The sequence below is a fragment of the Microtus pennsylvanicus genome, chromosome 5 (assembly GCF_037038515.1).
Source record: "Microtus pennsylvanicus isolate mMicPen1 chromosome 5, mMicPen1.hap1, whole genome shotgun sequence".
NCBI classification, from domain to species: domain Eukaryota; kingdom Metazoa; phylum Chordata; class Mammalia; order Rodentia; family Cricetidae; genus Microtus; species Microtus pennsylvanicus.
In genome coordinates, this window is record NC_134583.1 from 43,067,644 (window position 1) to 43,090,305 (window position 22,662).

The 22,662-nt window shown below is 44.1% G+C and overlaps 1 protein-coding gene across 8 annotated transcripts in view; it reads left to right on the forward strand.

Moving 5' to 3' along the window:
* The window catches only part of Numa1 (nuclear mitotic apparatus protein 1), an 81,161-nt gene that overhangs the window by 42,748 nt on the left and 15,751 nt on the right, over positions 1-22,662 (forward strand). For all 8 annotated transcript variants that reach the window (XM_075971660.1, XM_075971655.1, XM_075971657.1 and 5 more), the window contains exons 3-11: positions 9,003-9,088; positions 16,114-16,193; positions 17,269-17,351; positions 18,689-18,769; positions 19,332-19,419; positions 20,686-20,803; positions 21,419-21,576; positions 21,777-21,894; positions 21,982-22,099. In XM_075971660.1, coding sequence (XP_075827775.1) covers positions 9,003-9,088; positions 16,114-16,193; positions 17,269-17,351; positions 18,689-18,769; positions 19,332-19,419; positions 20,686-20,803; positions 21,419-21,576; positions 21,777-21,894; positions 21,982-22,099 — 930 coding nt within the window. The remainder of the gene's footprint in view (positions 1-9,002; positions 9,089-16,113; positions 16,194-17,268; positions 17,352-18,688; positions 18,770-19,331; positions 19,420-20,685; positions 20,804-21,418; positions 21,577-21,776; positions 21,895-21,981; positions 22,100-22,662) is intronic.

Below are 22,662 nucleotides of genomic sequence, written 5' to 3' on the forward strand. Positions count from 1 at the left end.
ACTGTCTTTGAAAATTTTACCTAGAGAGAAGGAGATGGAGAGAAGGCACCAGCTAAGAGCACTGATGTTCAGTACTCACATCAGACAGCTTACGTTTGCCCATAACCCTCTGCTCTCAGAGGGCGCCTGCTGAACATAAATTCATGCAGGTGCATATTCATACACATAACAAAAATAAATCTTAAAGGTAAAATAATTTTCTAGGAGAAGGACTAGAAGAAAAACACTTTTGTCAGTGCTGAGACTGTATGTAGTTGAGTATTGAACACATACTAGCAAGTGCTAAACTCTAATTTGGGACCCCAGGAGCTCTCCTCCAAAAAAACTAATTTTGTCAAGAGCTGTAGAGTGTAGCTTGGTGGAGGGCACTTGTCTATATTCACTATGTCCTGGTTTCCATCTCCAGCACTGTTTTGAGGAAAAAAAAGAATCAGACGGGTGGTGGTGGTGGCACGCCTTTAATCCCAACACTTGAGGCAGACGCAGACGGGTATCAGTGAGTTTGAGGCCAGGTCTACAATGAGAGTTTCAACCCTACACAGGGAAACGCTGTCTTAAAAAACCAAAAAAGAAATAAGCTCCTCCCGAAAAGAATCTTTATGATGAATGTATTAAAATGCTATTTGTGAAAGTTTTTTTTCCCTCCCCAAATTTCAGTGGTTTCTATTTTGCTTTAGTTTGAAACTGTAAGTTGTTGCAGACCTTCCAGGCAGTGCGTGGGTTAGCCAGTGAGCTGTGTCTCCACCCTGACGATTACACTCTGGCTAGACGTGCAAGAACCTCAGCTTCTTCACCTTTGAATGGTTTCCCAATCTAGAGCAAATAACAAGAAAAATGCTCTCATTTTTATGAATGAAACCATTTCTGGATTATTACTTTATTGTTAGAAGTGATGAGTCTAAATTCCTTAAATGACTTTAAGTCAGCTAATTGGCATGATTTTCAGTCTTGTTAGTGAACAAGCGTTCATTCCCTCTGAATACTTTACCTAGGTTGCAGGCATTTTTTGGGGGAGGGGGGCGGTTTCAAGACAGGGTTTCTCTGTGGCTTTGGAGCCAGTCCTGATCTAGCTCTTGTAGACCAGGTTGGCCTTGAACTCACAGAGATCCAAACCTGCCTCTGCCTCCCCCCCTCCTTGCTGGGATTAAAGGCTTGCGCCACCACCTCCTGGCAAATTGCAGGCATTTAAATGGAGATAATTTTGGATTCTTAATTCTGAGCAGTCCCTCTTGATTCAGCAGCTTAAAAAGAATCTTAGCCTGAAGTCTTTCAGAATCTTAAAAAAAATAAGGGCTGGAGAGATGGCTCAGTGGTTAAGAGCATGCCTGCTTTTCCAAAGGTCTTGAGTTCAGTTCCCAGCAACCACATGGTGGCTCACAACCATCTGTAATGAGGAGTCTTCTCTGGCCTGCAGACATAGGCACAGACAGAATATTGTATACATAATAAATAAATAAATATTTAATAAATAAATAAACAAATAAACAAACTGATCTGTTCTGACTAACTAGATTGAAGTTGCCCCTCCCCACCAAAAGGCAATATAGATATGTTGCCTTTAATCCTCTCGTGGTAGGACTAGGGTTATATAGTTCAGTAAGTGGGGTGCTTGCCCGGCATGTGGAAGTACAGTCTTGATCCCTAGTCTAAAAGGATAAAAAACAGGAAAGAATCTTTTAGCCTACATTAATTTGGATCCAGTCTAAAAGATTTGTTGTTTTATTGTTTTGTTGATTTTTTTAAATATTTTATTTATTTATTTATTTATTTATTTATTTATTTATTTATTTATTTATTTATTATGTATACAATATTCTGTGTGTATGCCTGCAGGCCAGAAGAGGGCACCAGATCTCATTACAGATGGTTGTAGCCACCATGTGGTTGCTGGGAATTGAACCCAGGACCTTTGGAAGAGCAGGCAGTGCTCTTAACCACTGAGCCATCTCTCTAGCTCCCATGTTTTGTTGATTTTTAAAACAGGTTCCCTTAGAACCCTGATTGCTTTTCGGGCTGGGGGGGGGACTTAATTGGGGGAGGGGGAGGGAAATGGGAGGCGGTGGCGGGGAAGAGACAGAAATCTTTAATAAATAAATTAATTAAAAAAAACAGGTTCCCTTAAAGTCCAGTCTGGCTCTGGACTCACTACTACCTGAGGCTGGCCTTGAAATCCCAATTCTCCTTCCTAAACTTCTCCAATGCTGGAATTAGGTGTACACTACCACACCCAGCTCTAAAAATTGTTCTCAGTGTAAAAGAACTTAATTGAAATAAATATTGCCCTTTCTAGAGATGAATTTATCTTTTAAATCCTCTTAATTTTATAATGCTGTTAAATTAGCCTCTGCAAAGTTTATATCTGCTTCATTATTTGAATTTTAAATTTTATTTTTATTATTTTTAGTTATTTGTGTGTGTAGGGGGTATGTGCTGATGCCTGCAGAGACCAGAGGTGTTGTACTCCCCTGGAGCTACAGTTAGAGATGGTTATGAGTAAGGGGGCTTTGGATCTGATGTTCTGGTGTTTTGTTGATGATAAGGAGTAATGTAGCCAATCTCTTCTGTATCTGCTTTCTGTTGATTGGAAACTTGAGGTTAGGAGGGTCTGGAATGCTGGTCCAAAGTAGACTCTCAAGCCAGCAGGGGATGGTAGGTATCTGGTTTTCTAGCCCAACAGATGAGGAAATTTCACCTGAAAGAATCTGAAGAGACGGCGTAATTACATTTTATGTGACTGATAGAGACTGGTGGACTGAGGAGGGGTAGGAGCAGGAGCCCAAGGGGAGACCAAAGGATAGGCTGGAAGTCCACTGCAGAAGGTGGTCGTTTGAAAGCCAGTTCTCTTGACATTGGCTTTCAGCAAGTTCAGGTCTCTCCTGGGCTTAGTGAGGTAAGCTATTTTGGGGAGCAGTTGCAGGGCCACAGTTGATTCCTGGATGGTGTCTGTCCAGATATAGATGAGGGGTAGAAGGTAAAGTTGAAGTGTTTAGGAATATCTTTATCTTGGGTGTACACTTGAGATTTCCAGGCCTGTCTCATGGTCCTGGTGGGTGGGATGTGGGAAGGAGTCCCAAGTCTAGAGCAAGCAAAGAGCTCTCCCTCAAGGGTAGGCGGTAGGAGGAAAGCATAAGCTGTTGACTGACAGGAGTGTTTACTTATCAGGCAAGGGATTCCTGAGCCCTTTGACTTGTGACAGATGGATCCAAGTTGCAATTCCCTGAAGTTTATATGAATTTTTAAAAGATTATACAACGAGATAAAACTCTGGTGGTGGCCGGGCGTTGGTGGCGCACGCCTTTAATCCCAGCACTCGGGAGGCAGAGGCAGGCGGATCTCTGAGTTCTAGGCCAGCCTGGCCTACAGAGCGAGTTCCAGGACAGTTAGGACTGTTACACAGAGGAACCCTGTCTCGAAAAACAAAAAACAAACAAACAAAAAAAAAGTTTGGGGACTCAAAAAGGTCCTAGGATAAAAGCATGAACACTCTTTCCTCTGTCCAGAAAACTTTACATATATAAATTGGATAGAAATGCTTTTTTCTGCAGAGTGAGTCAGCCTGTTAAGTCTATATTTAGAAAACAACCAAAGGAAATTAAAATTTTGAGCATGTGACTATGCTAATAGCCAGTGCTTTACCAAGGTTAAACTAATACCAGAACTCCATTCATTAGTATGTTAAAACTCTGAACTTTTGAGGTCTTAACATCTTTATGTATCATCCTTAGGTCTCTCCCTTTTTCTATATTCCTTAAATCAAGGCTTCAGACCTTCATGACTTAAAACTAACTTTTCCCTCCCTTTATTTGGAAACATCCAATCATTTATTGTGAAACAAATGTGGTTGATTACTGAGAGCAGTCATTGAAAAGCAAGGTCTACTAAATAAAGGAATAGCAAAAAAAAAAAAAAAAAAAGCAAAACTGTTACATTGAAACCTGTTTTGTGAGTTTACCTTTCTCTACTTGAAGCTTTTTCATCAAGGTAAACCCATCTCTGAGTTTGCCTTACTCAACAGGATACTTAGTAGACCTAGAAAAATCAAGGCCTGATTTTTTTTGGGGGGGCAGGAGTCTGGGGGGGTCTTTTTTTTTTTTTTTTTTTTTGGAGACAGGGTTTCACTGTTTAGCTCTGGCTATCCTGGTACTCACTTTGATACCAGGCTGGCCTTGAACTCACAGAGACCTGCCTGCATCTGAGTATTGGGGTTAAAGTCATGTGCCACTTAGCTTTTTGGGGGGAGGAGGGGGCAAGGCCTGAGTTTTACATGTGAACCAGTTCAGTAATTGGCCTCGGTTCTAGTGCCTTTTCATTTGAGAGACTTATAATTTAAACTTCCTTTTTTTCCTTTTAGAATTTATTTATTTATTTCATATACAGTGTTCTGCCTACATGTCTGCCTGCAGGCCAGAAGAGGCACCAGATCTTATTAACAGATGGTTGTGAGCCACCACGTGGTTGCTGGGAATTGAACACAGGACCTCTGAAGAATAGCCAGTGCTCTTAACCTCTGAGCCATCTCTCCAAGCCTTAAACTTCCTTTTTTAAAGTTTTCAGATTTGTATCATTAGCAGACAACATGGACAATTTTTGCACCCAAAGTTACTGTAAAGCAAAATGTTTTTAAGATGAATTTTGGCAGCTGCAGCCTATAGGGAGGGGCTGGCTGAGGTTGGCTTCACTGGGAAGTCCAGGGCCCACCATCAGTGCTACCCACAGAAATCTGAGCAGAATAAAGATGAGTAAGAAGTATAGACCAAATGTCCTCTGTATCAGTTTAGAATGACAGAGACTTTCTGGCTGCTCGGACAGCCAGCCTAGGCCCATGGTGATCTTGATGACTTTGGTGGCAGAGGTCCCATCTGAGAGATTTTCTTGTAGAGGGATTTGGGAAACTGACCCACCTTGACAAAGTAAGGAGGGGCAGTGTATTTTTCAGTTCTTTGCGCATTGACTATTACAGCCATAGTGAAGCAAGTCCCAGGTGAAGTCTGCTGCCCATCTTCTGTGGAGGCTCAGGGCCGCCACCAGGCGTTGACATTTCTGTTTATCATGGGAACCTTTTTTTTTCCTTAACTTTTTTTTCCTGGTATGAACATTCTGTCTGCGTGTAAGCCTGCATGCTAGAAGAAGGCATCAGATCCCATGTGGCTCCTGGGAATTAAACTCAGGACCTCTGGAAGAGCAGCCAGTGCTCTTAACCTCTGAGTCATCTCTCCAGCCCTTCCTTAAACACTTTAAATGCCATATTCAGCATTTTTCTGAGAGGTTTGAGGACCATAATATAAGTACCATAATATAAGTATGCCTGACTAGACAAATTTTACTTATTTTCAGTTAATTGTTTTTAGACTTAAACTTTGACAAGATGTACAGAAAGCTAAAGCTTGTCCTTGTAGATGAATGACATTTGTACTTAGCATAGTTCTGAGCACATAAAAACTTTGGTCATGTATAAGGTGGCTGACCATTGACTTGCATGTCTTAGTTATCTTTAACAGTTTATAACAAGTTGATACCATTTATAAGGTTAGGATTTTACAGTTTTGTCCCTGTTGAATTTGAGCCTTAAAAATTTGAATTGAAGATCCTTTACCATCAAAATAAAACATTAAACCATAAATATAGTCAGGAGAGAGACTGGGAACCTTACTTTCCTGATTCTTTCATAGTGTACCTTACAGAAAAATCAGTTTCTTGTATGACTCAGCTTATCCAAATAGCTTAAACTTAGCAAAGTTAGTAAAGACAGAGAGCCTAGGCATACGTCTAGTCAGTTTTTGCTAGCCTAAAGGGACCCTAGGAACTCATAAACCTTATTCACTAAACATGTTCCTTATCTAAAAAATTTTTTAGAACTGGGCAGACACTTTAATCCCAGCACTCGGGCCAGAGGCAGACAGATCCCAAATTTGATACCAGTCTGGTCTACTGAGTGAGTTCCAGGACAGCCAGAAATACAGAGATACCCAGTCATGGGGGATGGGGGATAGAAACAGAACAAAACAAATTTGGAAGCCTGTAGTTGAGCCTAGTTACAAAGATGTAAGCCTTGGCTAGAGTGTAGCCAGGATCAGAGCAAGGAAATGGGAGAGACTTTTAGGGGATAAGTGTTGTGTTGACAAGAATTTCAATTCAGGGTATCCCCAAGTGTATCTAGAAGCTTGTTAGAGAGATGCCCAGGATTGAGGGGCATCCCTCCTCCACATAATGGGACACCCAAAAGGGTGTATAGAACTGCCTGACTCCAGCACAATTTTGTGTTAGACTCTACAAGCTGAGAGACAGCAGGGTCACTGCAAGTGAGACACTGAGGAGGTGAGGAGCAGCAGCTGAAGAGATGGACTCTAAAATTTGGGAGTTGAAAATGGTAGGTTGCAGGAGCCAGCAGAAGCAGATGATCTGAACCTGGGAGTGTCAAAATTGATGGTTTGGTTCAACTAGGAGGGACAGGACCTTTTGGGGGTTAAGTGTCCCTCCCAGGTTTCAGACACCAAATATAAGTGATGTTGCAGAGAAACTATAGAGATAGACCTCTCCTTGGGCAGAAAGAAGGATTTATTGGGGATCATACTGCCAAGGTCATCTGTAGGGCTGGGGGCAGAGAGCAGAACAAATGCAGAAAAGGAAGCAGATTTGACATGACAGTCAGCAGGGTAGGGATCTGAACTGATGCAGGCTCTCCAGAACTAGTGCCCTTGCCAGACAGAGTTGACCTTAGGGGGATGGTTAAGGATGTTCCTGGGGGAACTGATGGTGGTTTATGATGCACAGAAACACCTTAAGAGGCCTGCCTTTCTGGTGAATAGGAACCTGTAGGCTCGTTTGCACAGTAACAGTCTTTCTGTTTAGGACAACTAGCACTGCCATTTGGGGGGAAAGGGGCTGTGGGGGCTGTGGGCTGGGGCTTTGGACCTGACAGTGAGCTGCCCGATATGGGGGCTAGGAATTGACTTGGTCCCTCCAGAAGCTTGTTCTTTGGAAGGTGGCCCACTTGTTGGTCCCGGGTCCCAGCTACCCAGAACTTAAATAGTCACACCAAAACCATATTATTTAAAACACTGCTTGGCCCATTAGCTCTAGCTTCTTTTGGCTAACTCTTACATCTTAACTTATTTCTATTAGTTGTGTATCGCCTCATGGCTGTGGCTTACTGGCTAAAGTTCTGTCCGGCTCCTGAAAGGCTAAATGGCTTCTCTCTGACTCCAACTCCTTTCTCCCAGCATTCTCTTTAGTTTACCCCACCTAGCTCTGTTCCTCTATAGCTCTGCTACAGGCCCAAAGCAGTTCCTTTATTAACCAATGATATTCACAGCATACAGAGGAGAATCTCATATCAGTTCTTCTTCACTGAGCCATCTTTTCAGCCCCCTATTTTAATTTTTTTAAAAAAATTAATTTTATATGCTTGATGTCTGAGGAGGCCAGAGTGGGATGTTGGATGCCTTGAAATTGAAGTTTCCAGATGTTTGTAAACCGCTATGTGGATGTTGGAGTTGATTCCAATCCTCTGGAAGAGCAGAGGTGCTCTTCAGTGCTCAGCCATCCCCTTCACCACTCTACTTGTTTTAATTTAAGATAATATATGTATGAAAGCAGGCTCTTGCTGTGTAGTTCATGCTATCCTGGAACTGTCAGTGATGCTCCTTCCTCAGCTTCCCAGGAGCTGAGATTATAGGCATGCAGCACTGTGCTGACTTTGTTCCTTACTGCAGAAATAATTTCATATGTAAGAGTTCCTGTGTGCAGGGTCAGACTTTTTCCACTGTGTTGTATCCAGAGACTGAACTCTGGTTATCAGGCTTGACAAGAAGCATATCCACCCACTGGATCTTAGCCCATTGCTCTGTAAAGAGCACATTTATAAGAATGGATTCTAGTTAATTTCATATAACCACCTTCTGAGATGTCAGAACAGCCTCGTTTCTAAGTGGGCTTTGTATTCCAACCCCACGTCATGCTACAAATGTAGTAAGTTAATTAGCGAGCCCCATGGTAGTAGAGCGCAAGTGCCTGTGGAATTCGTCTGTAGACTTCTCTACAGAGGTCCTGCTGCTGATAGCCTGTGTACTTGACGTATTTGTGCATGGCCCTGGGGATTGTGTAGTGTAAAGTACTAGATGTCATTTGAAGCTAAAGAGAAAAAACAGGCAGTTGGGTCAGAATCGAGAACTTTATCTCCTTCTGCTCTTTTCCCTTTAAAAAAAAAAACTTTTTGTTCTTTCATTATTTCTTCTTCCTCCCCTCAGACTAAAGTGTGTATTTGTAAACCGTTATTATTTTTATGATATTTATTTGTTTAGTGTGTGTCCGCATATGTACTAATGGAAGTCGGAAGGAAGCTGAAGTCTGTCTCCTTTACCTCGTGGGTTCTGAGGATCAAACAAGTCACTAGGCTTGGCAGTAGGTACAGTCGCCTGCTGCGTCATCTTTCTAGGCCTAGCTTTAACATTGTATTTGGTGTGCTATGGCCCTAGGACTCCTAGGAGGACTCTTAGAGGTAAAGCCTTTCCTTTGATTTTTAGGTGGCTGTACATGTGCATAGTCACCGGGTGAATGTGTATAAATTAAAAATCTTGGCTTGGTGTAGCACAGAGTTGCAACTCCACCCCTCATTTAGGAAGTAGAAGTTGAAGGATTAAACATTTTCTGACAGCCTAGGATAAATGATGAGACTTTATCTTAAGTAAATAAAAAAACAAATCCTGGACTCACCAGTCCCTTTATTCCTATAGCCTACAAATGTAGGCACTCACAGTGAGCAGAGCTACATGCTTCTGGCATGGTTTTGTTTTTGTTCCATTGTTGTTTTCGAGATAGAGTTTGTCTGTATCCCTGGCTGTCCCAGAACTCTCTTTGTAGGCCAGGGTGGCCTCAAACTCACAGAGACCGTCTACATCTGCCTTCTAAGTGCTGGGATTAAAGGCGTGCACAACGCGGGCGTGGCAAAGAACGGCTTCTGGTATTAGAAGTATTCTTAGCAGACTCTTCCCTTTGGCTTGCAGGTGAACAGTCTGCACGTGGCTGACCCGGTGGAGACGGTGCTGCAGCTCCAGGACTGCAGCATCTTCATCAAGATTATTAACACCATGTGAGTATGAGCCGTCCAAATCCTAGCTAGTCCTTGGGTGGGGCTGCATGTGCTCGATTGGTGGGCTCTCACCAGAAAACCAGGTCGGGCCGAGACACCGTAACCTTGCCTTTCTAGTTACTGGACCTCTCAGTGGGAGGGGTTTCAGCCTTGTCCTATCCAAAGACCTCCTCACTCTGGCACAGAAGACTCTTCAAAGCCCTATGCACAATTCTAAAAGACTACCCCCAAGAACTTCCCATCTTCCTGTCTCAAAAGTAGTCTTCTGTGGGAGGCAGAGACAGGCGGATCTCTGTGAGTTCGAGGCCAGCCTGGTCTACCAAGGGAGTTCCAGGACAGGCTCCAAAGCTACAGAGAAACCCTGTCTCGAAAAAAAAAAAAAAAAAAGTAGTCTTCTGTAACCCTCTTTTCATGGTGCGCCCTGCCCTGCTCTCATTGTTGTGCGTGTGAGATGCACGTGCATGAACGTGGATGCTTGTACGCCACAGTGTCCAGGAGGAGGTCAGAGGGTAGCTTCAGGAGCTCTTCTCTCCTTCCACTATGGGTTACAGGGATTAAGCTCAGGTCATCAGGCTTGGGAGGCCCAGCCAAGAGTATCTAGGCGGATAAGGCTGAGCTGGAGAACTATGGTGGGAAGACTAGCGCTGCTGAGTGGCCCAGCACAGAGAAGCCTGCTAGAATGGTTTTGTTATCCTTTGAAATTTTCTCTTTTGGGGGGTGGGGTGTCTTACAGGAGTTTCAGACCATTGACTTAATGCCACTGGCTCTTCTTTTTTGTTGTAGTTGTGGCTTTTTGAGACAGGGTTTCTCTTTAAGTTTGGAGCCTGTCCATCCTGGAACTAGCTTTTGCAAACTGGATTGGCCTCGAACTCACAGAGACCCACTGCCTCTGCCTCCACCACTACCAGCTGTTTTTAGACAGGGTTTCTCTGTAGCTATGGCTGTCCTAGAACTAGCTTGTAGTATAGGCTGGCCTCGAGTTTAGAGATCTATCTCCCGAGTGTTGGGATTAAAGGTGTGAGTCCACCACTGCCAGCTTTTCTTTTTTTCTCACCCCCTTCCTCCTTCCCTCCCTCCCTCCCTTCCTCTCTCTCACTCTGTCTCTCTCTCTGCCTCTGCCTCGTCCAGGATACCAGGCCTTCATGGCCTCATTATTTCCTTGTTCCAATTTATTCCCATAAGTGTGATTTCAAGAATATTACATCTCCTTTGCTTGTAGTGCTTCCGTAACTCTCTGTGGCTGGCAGATTGGAATCCTAAACGCTTATTTGTTTGCTTTTTATATTGAGGCAGGGTCTCATGTAGCTAGCCTCAACAGACAATGTAGTTGAAGGATGGTCTTGAATTTGTCTCCCTGGTGCTAGGAAGACCTAGATAATTTTTACTATTTTCAAACCATAATAAAGTGGTAGATTGAGGCATCTGTCATCAATGGTGGGTAAATCCATTAGGCTGGCAATACCTAGCCCACCATTTAATTTTACTATTACTAAAAGGCAAGCGACTAGATACAATACCCTCTGTGTTGTAATATACATTAGTGTTTGTGTATGTATGCAGGTATATGTGTGCTTTTTTTGAAATCAGAATAGATGAGGGGTTTTTCTTTTCTTTTTTAAAGGTTTATTTATTTACTATTATTATGTACATAGTGTTCAGCCTCCATGTATGCCTGCAGGCCAGAAGAGGGCACCAGATCTCATTACAGATGGTTGTGAGCCACCATGTGGTTGCTGGGAATTGAACTCAGGACCTCAGGAAGAGCAGTCAGTGCTCTAAACCTCTCAGCCATCTTTCCAGCCCAGATGAGGAGTTTTTCAAATTTGAAAGACTAAGTTCAAGGCTGGAGACATCTCAGCACTTAGAGCACTGGTTGGTTGATCTTCCAGAGGAACTGAGTTTGATTACTCCCACCCAGATGGTGACTCACATGTTGTGGAATCCAGGGGATTTGATGTCTTTCTAGTAGTCATGGGCACCAGTAGCTCAAGGTGCATAGGTAGACATGCAGACAAAATACCCGTACAGAAATACTTTCTTTTTAAGAGAAAAGACAAATTTCCTTGATTTGGTACAAAGCAACAGTCCAGAAAAACATTGTAACCTAGTTTACCTTGGTGAATTCATGCGTTCATTAGTTATTTCCAGGAGCATAGGTGACTCAGGCAACCGCCCCACCAAAAAGGGTAATAACGTATACAAAAATAGAACTACAAACATAAAGCCAGCCACACTGAACCTTATAGAAGAGAAAGTGGGAAGCACACTTGAATTCATTGGCACAGGGAACCACTTGTAAATAAAACCCCAGCAGCACAGACACTGAGAGAAATAATTAATAAATGGGACCTCCTGAAACTGAAAAGCTTCTGTAAAGCAAAGGAAATGGCCAACAAGACAAAACGACAGCCTACAGAATGGGAAAAGATCTTCACTAACCCCACATCAGACAGAGGTCTGATCTCCAAAATATACAAAGAACTCAAGTAATTGGACAAGTAGATACACTAATCTACCTTATCATCCTAGTCTATTTTTCTTTTTTCTTTTCCAAAGTGATTCCTTGTAGTAATAAGGAGCAGCGGCGGGGCTTCGTCCCCAACACCCCAGCCGCCTGCTCGGCTAGCTTTTGCCCCGAAATAACAACACACAAACTGCATTCATTTAAACACTGCTTGGCTCATTTCTACCTAGCCTCTTCTAGGCTAACTCTCACACCTGGACTAGCCCATTTCTTATCATCTGTATAGCACCGGTCTTACCGGGAAGATTCTAGCCTAAGTCCATCCTGGGTCGGAGCTTCATAGCGTGCATCTTCCCTGGAGCGGGGAGCATGGCGTCTCTCTGAGGCGTCTGCTCCGGAGAGGAGAGCTGTTGATTCTGAGCTCACTTCCTCTTCCTCTCAGCGTTTTGTTCTGTTTACTCCTCCCACCTATCTTCTAACCAATGAAATGGGCCAAGGCAGTTTCTTTATTAGCCAATGACCTTCCTCCATCATTTCCCCTTTTTTGGTTTAAACAAAAAAAAAAAAAGGCTTTAACTTTAACATAGCAAAATTACATATAACGAAACAGTTATCAAGTAAAAGTTACAATAATCTTTATCATAACTAAGGAAAACTATAACTATAACTAACTATTCTTAACTCCATCAAAGACTCCAGAAAGATACAATACTACCTAAGCAAACAAGAAAAAAGCAACTTTCAAAACTCTAGAAATGACAGAGACATCTCGCTGCCTGGACAGTCACCCAAAGTTCTTTTGTACCGTTGGGGCATCCATCTTCAGCCTTCAGGCCCATGGTATCCAGCAAACATTTCCATAAAGCAGGAAAATTCAAAGTCAGTTCAGTCACTATCTGTTGTGTCCTGCAGAATGTCTCGCAGAATCTTTCATGAATCAGGAACCCCGAAAGATCATCTCACCTTAGGCAAGTTCAGCAGTCCTCTCTCTGCGGGTTCTCTTTGTCCAGTTTATGCAATACTCCAGACAAGAGCAGTTTCTTGCCCAAATGGCTATCAAACTCCATAAGGATCCTTCCTCTTCGATGCCCATCTTCCTCTTGAAGTAGATTGGTGCTGCCAGGAGCAGAGTGTCTCATTGTCATGAAAAGTCCTAAGTTATTAAAACATTAAATGCCATATTCTGTAATCTTTGAAAGACATGAAGAATGTCTATCTAAAATATATCTCTATATATCTAGAAAATCCAACTAACATGACTACAAGCTTTACTATTATCGATGATTATCCATTAACAACCTATATTTCTTAATTATACAGTACATATTTAAATGAACTACACAATCACAATACCTTAATCAAAATCAGAAACACTTATACATATAACAAAATTGACCTCAAATCTCTATAAATAAAGCAAAATCTATACTAATGCAAATTATTCATATCTATATCATATCCCCCTTTAAATGTAAAAGAACATTTATAAACCATATTTGGGAACATGGGCGCAGTTTTTTCTCTCCAAACTGCTTCCTGCTGAATGGGGGCGTCGTTAATTAGGTCTTTCATGGTATAACCTGTGTGCTAGTTTCATCTCAGTTGGCAGTTGAGCAAAGCAACTTTCTGAAGGTGTTCACACCAACCCTTCAGGAGGGCGTGGTCTATCATACCATATCGGGATAAATGCAATCCACAAGGTCTGATCCTCTGTGAAAACAAAAGAAGAATCTCTTTTTCAAAGTATCATATCCTTAGATCCAAATTCTGAAATCATACCCTCATGATATCCGTTCTGTTTCCACTTGTCAGCCCATATAATGAAATGTCTCTCTGTACTTAGCTCCTTCACAGTCAAAAATTTTAAAGAAAACACAATGTACATAATCCAGACTCTCTGTGAATTTTCCATTTTTACGTGGCTTATTTTTCTTTATTTCTTTTAATCTCTTAACTATCTGTACTCTGTCTCTTTAAAGACTTTACCTTTTTTTTAAACCATTAACTTTATTCTCTATATTCTTTTTCTTCTCTCTCCCAAGCCTATGTGTCCAACATTGTGACTCATTTAGTGGTCTGAATCTGTCCTATTGTGAATCTGCAGTTTTTTACTATCCAGGAGCACTTTTGATTTGCGCCTTTAAATCACTAGGCGCTTAAGAATGTAAGCTGTGACATTCTTAGGTTAACTTTTTGCTTTTTGAGCGTATATCTTTGACCTGGAATAGCTCTGTAGACCAGGCTGTTTTTGAACTCTCAGAGATCCTCCTGTCTCTGCCTCCCAGGCCCTGGGATTAAAGGTGTTTGCTATTACACCTTGAACTCACAGAGATCTGTTTGTCTCTGCCTTTTAGGCACTGGGATTAAAGGCGTGTACCACCACACACAACAACTCTCTTCCCTTTTTTTTTTAACTTTAAGAACTTCAACTTTTAGCTTGCATATATTTTTAACACACAGTAAATCATTTAAAAATTTTCTTTGTCTTTAAATCTCTCTTTACTGTATATCTCTCTTTTTCTGACCACATGAGTCCTTAATTTAGCAAGCAATATCAGTAGAATTAAAGGCGTGGCTTTGCCAGCTCTATCCAGTCCATTCCTTAGCTTTCCAGCCTCGTGGCTGAGGTACTGGCTGTAGCCATGTTTATAGCCACACCTCTATGGCGTTTCAAGGTCCCTGCCAGCCAGCGAGCTACAACAGACAACACTCAAGTCCTCTCTCCGTAGCCGGCCCTCCTGCCTCAAACAGTCAGAGTTTTCCCTGGCAGGATGGCCCAGAAAGTCGGCATTTTTAAACGGCGCAGCTTTTTTCCTGCTATGGCTCAAAACCGAAAAGCATGCATTCAGCTTTTCGTCAACACCATTTAAGTGTTTCGTGGCAGGACCTCTTAATGAGCTGCAGGGTTTTGCAGCTAAAGCTGAGTCAGGAAGCCTCTTTTAGATGAGGCGCTTGCTTGCCTCTAGCAAGCAGAGTAGAACCGAGAAATTGCTGCTACCAAGAAACCAGGCACAATGCTTTCATTTTGTTCTAGAATTACTTCCCAAGCTGTCTCAGACTTTATGTGGAAGCAGTTGTCCACGTGGGCGCCATTTCAATGATGGAGGAAGGTCATTGGCTAATAAAGAAACTGCCTTGGCCCATTTCATTGGTTAGAAGATAGGTGGGAGGAGTAAACAGAACAAAACGCTGAGAGGAAGAGGAAGTGAGCTCAGAATCAACAGCTCTCCTCTCCGGAGCAGACGCCTCAGAGAGACGCCATGCTCCCCGCTCCAGGGAAGATGCACGCTATGAAGCTCCGACCCAGGATGGACTTAGGCTAGAATCTTCCCGGTAAGACCGGTGCTATACAGATGATAAGAAATGGGCTAGTCCAGGTGTGAGAGTTAGCCTAGAAGAGGCTAGGTAGAAATGAGCCAAGCAGTGTTTAAATGAATGCAGTTTGTGTGTTGTTATTTCGGGGCAAAAGCTAGCCGAGCAGGCGGCTGGGGTGTTGGGGACGAAGCCCCGCCGCTGCTCCTTATTACTACAATTCCTGAGTCTAAACATTTTTCCATTCCCAGCCCCATTATAACCCCATTATAGCCAACCCCCAACAGATGACAATTATCCATAACCCTGAGGGAACAAAATCTGTTGGGAAGGGTCCACTATTTTCTTAGAATTGCTTCCTGCTGTGTAGTGGGCAACAGTATCTATGTGACCCTGTGAAAAACTAAAACAGTGGTTAGTCTCAAGAGGACTAGCTCTAACATCGTAGCCAGTCTGAGCAGGCTGTTGGGTTTATCTGAAGTTCTGGCCACAGTGTTGTAAGAAGAAGGTGGACCATCTCATCCAGCCAATTTGGACTTTCTTGAGCAATCTTTGAGTGGTGTTTATCCGCTTGGTGGCATCATTATGATCCAGGTAGAATCATTGTTTTGGGGACTTCCTTTTGGAGACTTCAGAGTTTGCTGTTAGGAGAATTTATTGTTCATTGTGGAAAACTTAAACATTATTAATATAAAAATGGAAAGTTTAAATTTTAAGATCGATATATTTATCTAAAGAAAGGTATTAAGGAGTCAAAAATAAGTAGGGAGAAATAGAAATTTGGGGAGACAGTTCTGGCTGTCTGAAGATTCCCTGCTCGCTGCCGTCCTCTCTTACTTGTTCCTTTCTTCTGTGTGTTGGCTGTTGGAGAGTTGGGGGAGAATGAGCACCTCTTCTCACCTCTTCTAAAAAATTTCAGCTCTTTATTCCTCTGCTCAGTGTGGAGTGTGGGGACTTTGCCCTGAAAACCTCAGAGCCATGTCTCCACTCAGGTTTCATATCTTGGCACTGTTTTCTTTTCCTATGAACCTCTTCTGCTCTACGTTAGCCATGCTTCCTGACATGTGATTGTTGAGCCACTCCAGGCTGTGTAACATGGCTTCCCATTCATCTGTGCCGTCTCCTGCCAGCTTTAGCCTCTTCAGTCCCAGATCTAGGACAGACTGGGGCTGAAGGGGCAAAGCAGCAAGCAAAGATGGCTAATTACTCCTGTCCAAATGCTTACTCCTTTTTGTCTGTTTTGTTTTAGACACAACACTGAAGAGGGGAAACAAATTCTTCAGCAGCCCGTGCCAGAAAGACTAGACTTTGTTTGCAATTTCCTACAGAGTAAGTGTCTTTCTTAACTAGTTGGGCAGCTTCAGCTCCTAGGACTTGGTCCAGAGGACTTAGTTATGAGTGTCTGACCGGGAAAAAAAAGGTTCAGATTTCCCTACTCAAGCAAAAAGACAAACCCAGCCGTGTCAGCCTCTTTGGATCTTGAGACGCCGCCACTCCCAGCTTGTGTTAAGAGAATGTCCCTTAAGTCCCAGTGTCCATGTCAAGTCCAGGTAGAACAGAGGGCGACATCATTGCTGGTCATGTAGTCTTTCTATTTTGAAGATACAGGAGAGAGAAAAAGGTTCATGTTACCCTTGTAAAGATAACTTTCTCTTACAAAAAAAAAAAAATAGTTTTCTTAGGTAATTGTTTAGGTGGTAAGTAAACAGGCACAGTGCAGTCTCTTAGACACAGGTTCTTGGTTTGTGTTATGGAGATAATGGTAATTGCTCATTGGGTTAGTGGAAAGATTACATAAGAATGTGAAGCCAGGCCGTGGTGGCCCACGCCTTTAATCCCAATATTTGAGAGGCAGAGGCAGGCGGATCTCTGAATTTGAGATCTACAGAGCCAGGGTGGGGAAAAAGAGTGTTTGTGAAACTTGGGGCACAGCTCACCTTCCCTGGTCATCCTTGTACCACAGAGTCTGACATCTTTAACATGGGGAGGTGCCTGCTATCTCCACCTCAAGAGAATTACAGGGCAGGTGGCCTGGTGTCCTCTATTGCTCTGATTGGACTCAGCTGCAGACTCTTCTGCAGCCTTAGTTGGAACAGGACTCTAGTATGATCTCATGTCTCTGGCTCCTTCTATGGTGCTAAGTAGGGGAGGTGATGAGCTGGCAGGTGAGCGGCATGTTGACCCCAACTTATTGCTAATGCCCTGGCACTTTCTTCTACTACTATCCTTGGAGCTCTGGGGCTGCCCTACGGCAGCACTGACTTGTGGTGGAAATACAAGGTAGGTTGGAGAGAGAACATCTCTAATAAGGGCCCTTTGACTTGGCGTCTCCTCGGAGGCTGTAATTCTGCTTTTGAAGTTGAGTTTTGAGAGTTCAGTGTTTGCTATGTGGTTGTCATTGCAGAAAATTGGAAGCATCCCTCATCTACACAATGCCTGGTGTCTGTGCAGAAAGTGATGGAAGGGTCTGAGATGGAATTGGCCAAGGTACTTGTGGGAGATCAGAGTTGGGTGGCAGGGACCTGAGAAACCTACCAGGCTTTTTCTTTTCTTTTCTTTTCTTTTCTTTTCTTTTTTTTTTTTTTTTTTTGGTTTTTCGAGACAGGGTTTCCCTGTGGCTTTGGAGCCTGTCCTGGAACTAGCTCTGTAGACCATGCTGGTCTCGAACTCACAGAGATCTGCCTGCCTCTGCCTCCCCAGTGCTGGGATTAAAGGCGATGCGCCACCATCGCCCGGCCCTACCAGGCTTTTTCTGAACCTGAATGAAGGGTGCTGAGTGTTTTCTTTATGGGGTTCTTTAAACCTGGAGGCAAGGCCAGTCATTTGACTGAGCCAGAGGCCATTTTTGTCCAAGGATTCTGGGAGCCCATTGATCTTTTGATAAAGAAGTTTACTTGACCAACACTGAGGCCCACAATGGAGATGTGCAGGAACCAGTTCTTGCTCACTGATCATCATAGTTTTTTTTCAGGCTCAATTAACTTGATTTCCTCTGCTGGGTGTTGGTCTATAGAAGGTGGTGTCTAAAATTTTATGTTCATGACTCCACAAGTCCAGGAATTCAGCTGTGTAGAAATCCTGACACCTGTCTTTTTTGCAGCATAAGCATCAAGCCCTTGGATTTGTTTATTTTATTAGTAGTAGTAGTAGTAGTATTTTTGGTATTTTGAGACAGAGTTTCCTTTGTGTAGCCCTGGCTGCCCTGTAACTCACTCTGTAGACCATACTGGCATCAAACTCAGAGATCCGCCTGCCTCTGCCTCTGGAGTTCTGGGATTAAAAGCATGAGCCACCACTGCCTGACAAGTCCTTGGATTTATATTTGAAAAAAGATGTTCCCTGGGACTTTTTGGTTTTTCGAGACAGGGTTTCTCTGTAGCTTTGGAAACTGTCCTCAGCTCTTGTAGACCAGGCTGGCCTCAAACTCACAGAGATCAACCTGGCTCTGCCTCCCGAGTGCTGGGATTATAGGTGTGCGCCACCATCACCCAGCTTTTTTTTTTAAGTATTTATTTTATGTACATTGGTGTTTTGCCTGCATGTATGTCTGTGTGAGGGCATCAGATCCCCTGGAATTGGAGTTACAGACAGCTGTGAGCTGCCATGTGGCTGCTAAGAATTGAACCTGGGTCTTCTAAAAGAGCCAGTGCTCTTAACTGCTGAGCCATCTCCCCTCCTGGGACTACTAAGGATGGTGATTTGGGGCTGCTAATTATAGAAATTCTGAAAGAATAGCTCAGAGCCCTCAAAATGGTTCTTGAGTGGGAGCACCAGGAAGAGATACAGCCTACTCAGTGACTGCCTCCTCTTTGTCTGGCTTCTAGATGGTAATGCTGTTTCTGTATAATTCCACCATGAGCTCCAGAAGTCCCCGGGACTGGGAACAGTTTGAATATAGGATTCAGGTAGGCTCCTGTGCCTTCCTCCCACTTGCCAGCCCAGCTGAAGTTCCCTTGCCCGATCATTTCTCTTTAAATAAAAGTTACTATTGTCTGAAAAGTTACTGTTTGTAGTAATGACAGCCATCATTGTTTAAAACAACAAGAAGTAGAAACTGTTGAAGTACGAAGAAGGAAATGACAGTCTGTAATCTCATCCCTATATACAGCTGTTAATTTTTTAAAGGATTGACTTCTGAGGCCTTTTATGTGCCTGGTTTTAATTGTCCTCTGTTTTGAAGAATATGTAGAAGTGATTTCCTTTTCTTACGTGTCCCCATGGGTGTATTTGCCGTCCCACTCTGGGAGGGAAGAGCAAGTAGAGCCAGCGTGTTGTAGGACAGGCCTTGGAGTTTCAGCTTTGGCGGGGGTGGGGGGTGGGGGGTGGGAGGGAGGTGGGGGAGTGGGGGGGTGGGGGGGGAAATCCAGAAAGCCCTGGGGGTTTAGCGCTGCTGTAATAAGTTCTGAACGCTCCTTCTGAGGTGTCCTCAACACCACAGTGATGTTTGTTTTCTCTCCCTGGGCCCAGGCTGAGTTAGCTGTCATCCTGAAGTTTATGCTGGATCATGAGGATTCACTAAACTTCACTGAGGACCTAGAGAATTTCTTGGAGAAAGGTGAGTAGGGCCACTTGTGAGGATCCACTCCCTCTCTCTGAACAGAGAACTGGTAGGATCGTCTGACCCCACACATGACACAGAGTTGGTACTCAGGCGTGTCATGTGTGACGGAAGGTGATTTCTGAGCCGCATCATTTAAAGTGGCTCCCTGCTGCCTGACGGTTCAGCAGGGCACTTGTACTGCAGTGATCTCATCTGCATCAGGGTGATCCGGACTCCCACCTCTCACATCATTCTGTTTTGCTTTTTACTTACTTTATCTTTATATGTATGCGTGTTTGCTTGCATAGAAGTCTGTATACCATGTGTATGCCTGGTGCCCGCAGAGGCCAGAGGAGGGTGTTGGGTCCTCTGGAACTGAGCTAACAACTCAGACTTGTAAGCTATCATATGGATGATGGGTCTTCTTGAACTGCTAAGCCAGCTCTCCATCTCCTTGGCTTAGAAGTGGGAGATAAAAGGTTTTCCCTCATGCTCTAGGTGGGAGGCAGGTATATAAAAACCAGTTAAGCCTGAGAAGGGGACCAAGTGTAAATATGGCAGTTATCTCCCCAAATGAGAGTTCTTCATGTCTCATGCTACTAGGACTCTGAGCCTTCTAGTTCTGGGCAGATTCTCTTCTGGCTGTCGAACTTGGGTGGGATTCTTCACATTCATGTCCATGGGGTGGAGCTGTTGAGAATGGGAGTCTAGAATGTAAGAAAGCTCTCTCAGATGCAAGTCTTCAGGTCAGCTTGTCGGCCATGGAAGCTGCAGGTGGACAGAGCAGAGACGCCCTCTCCCATGTCTGGGAGGAAGAAGAGGAAGGACTAGAGGTGGTGAGAGCTGAAGAAAGCGGTCATGGGAACCAAGAGAAGAGAGTATTTTGTACCTTGGTGATATAAAGCAGGTGTGGAAGTATCCCCAGAGGCTGGCTGCATCGATGCAGGCTGTTAGGTCTGTGGGCAGATGGGTGCTGGGCTGTCATGATGCCTCTGCAGAGCTGACATGAGGACTTGTTCCAGTTCCTGAGTGTGAGAGGAATGTCCTCACTCCACCATGCTCTTTTGAGTACTCTACTCTGAGAAAGTGGAAGCCCTGAACTTATTTTTAGTTAAAGACCTTGACCTTGTGGGTCTGGTTTTGCCTAGTAATTGCCTCTTGAGTTTATGTGCCTACAGATTCATACCTATTAAGGTAGTGGTCCCCTGTTATGTGAAAGTGAAAATCTGTTCACCCCCTTACTAACTCTCCTTGGTTTGTTTGTCTGTTTCTTACCCCTAGTTCCTTACAAATATTCCAGTACTGTCTCTGAAGAGCTTTCTCCACCCAGCCACCAGGCCAAGAAGAAGATTCGTTTCTTAGAACTTCAGAGGATCGCCTCATCTTCCAGTGAGAACAAGTATGTCCTGGGCCACTTCCTGGCATGGTGTCTCCACAGCCATGCAGTCAGTCCGTGGATCCTGGAGGCTAAGCTGTTAGCCAGTCCTTCATACCATTAGGAAAGACTTCGAGGGTGCTGTTTATTTGGGATCTGTTGGGAGCTAGTCCTCCCTCAAAAGCAGTTTCCTGCTGGGCAGTGACACAAGCAGATCTCTCTGAGTTTGAGGCTAGCCTGGTCTACAGAGTGAGTTCCAGGTCAGCCATAGCTACACAGTTAAACCCTGTCTCGAAAAACAAGAAAACAATAAATGAATGAAAGAACGAATGAAAGAAAGAAAAAAGAAAAAAAGGCAGTTTCCTGTTTGTGGAAACTTCTTCCTTTCAAAATACATGTCTCCAGTTCTTCAGCCAAGAAATGAAGACTTGGAGAAGGGAGAAGAAAAGTTTTTCCAGTCATGTTCTGCAAGCTGGCTGCCTCCTGCTCACATGAGATAGCTTGGCAGATAGAACCCAGGCACATTGGCCTTCCAAACCAGTGTTGACTGTGGTCACCGGTGCTGTCCGTCCCTAGCTGCTGCTGCTTACTTCATCTGTTAGGCTCTTACCCTGTTATCTTTGCCATCTCTTTCCTTAGCTTCCTCTCAGGTTCTCCATCCTCCCCTATGGGCGACATCCTACAGACCCCACAGTTCCAGATGAGACGGCTGAAGAAACAGCTGGCAGATGAGAGGAAGAACAGGGATGAGCTGGAGCTGGAGCTGTCTGAGAGCCTGAAGCTGCTCACTGAGAAGGGTGGGTACCTGACCAAGTGCTGGTGATGGAGAGCACTGGGTTTGCGCCCAGGGAAGCCCACCATCCTGTCCCTTCTGCTGAAGCCTGTTCTGTTTCTGCACCATGTCCCTTTTCTGAGGAATGGATACTGTGTGCCTTCTTTGCTCTTTTCCTGTCCCCTGGTTCTTGCTGACTCTCACCTTCGCTCCTGCCCTGGGCAGATGCACAGATAGCCATGATGCAGCACCGTATTGACCACCTGGCTCTGCTGAATGAGAAGCAGGCAGCCAGCTCGCAGGAGTCTGGAGAGCTTGAGGAGCTCCGTGGCAAGAATGAGAGGTACGACTCTCCCTGCCTTCCTTCCAGCTTCCAGTCCCTGCTGGCCCAGTTAGGGCCCCAGTGTTCTGATTGTTCTTCTTCTGGCAGCCTTACCGTGCGACTGCATGAGACTTTGAAGCGGTATCAGAACCTGAAGACAGAGAAGAACCAGATGGATCGAAAGATTAGCCAGCTTTCTGAGGAAAATGGGGACCTTTCCTTTAAAGTGAGTAGGGCTACTTAGAGGCCCCTCAGGGCTGAGGTGGTCAGAAGCTTCCCCAAGAAGGTTGATGTTGCAAGGAGAGAGGCCGCTTGGTCTTTCCCAGCTGCTCAGCCCTGAAATAATCACACAAACTATGTTATTTAAAACATTGCTTAGCTCATTAGCTCTAGCTTCTTATTGGCTAACACTTTTCTTAATTTAACCCATTTCTAGTAATCTGTGTTTCGCCACGTGGCTGTGGCTTATTGGCGTCTGTCTCTGGCGGCTCCATGACTTCTCTCTGACTCCGCCCTTCTCCCCAGCCTACACCCTAGCTTTCCCAGCCTACCTAAGTTCTGTTCTTCCCTGCCATGTGCTCAAAGCAGTTCTTTATTCAGTAACCAATAAAAGCAACACACAGACAGAAGGACCTCCCACATCAGGTTGAGAAGACTGTCCTGAATCTTCATTAGTCCTTCCCGAAATCTATCTGCATGCTTAGTCACTTTGCTTGTTATTGGCTCCTGCAAGGGTGCTCAGGAGCCCTAAATATTGATGTGTGGTCCTGAATGAGAGATCTAATTGGC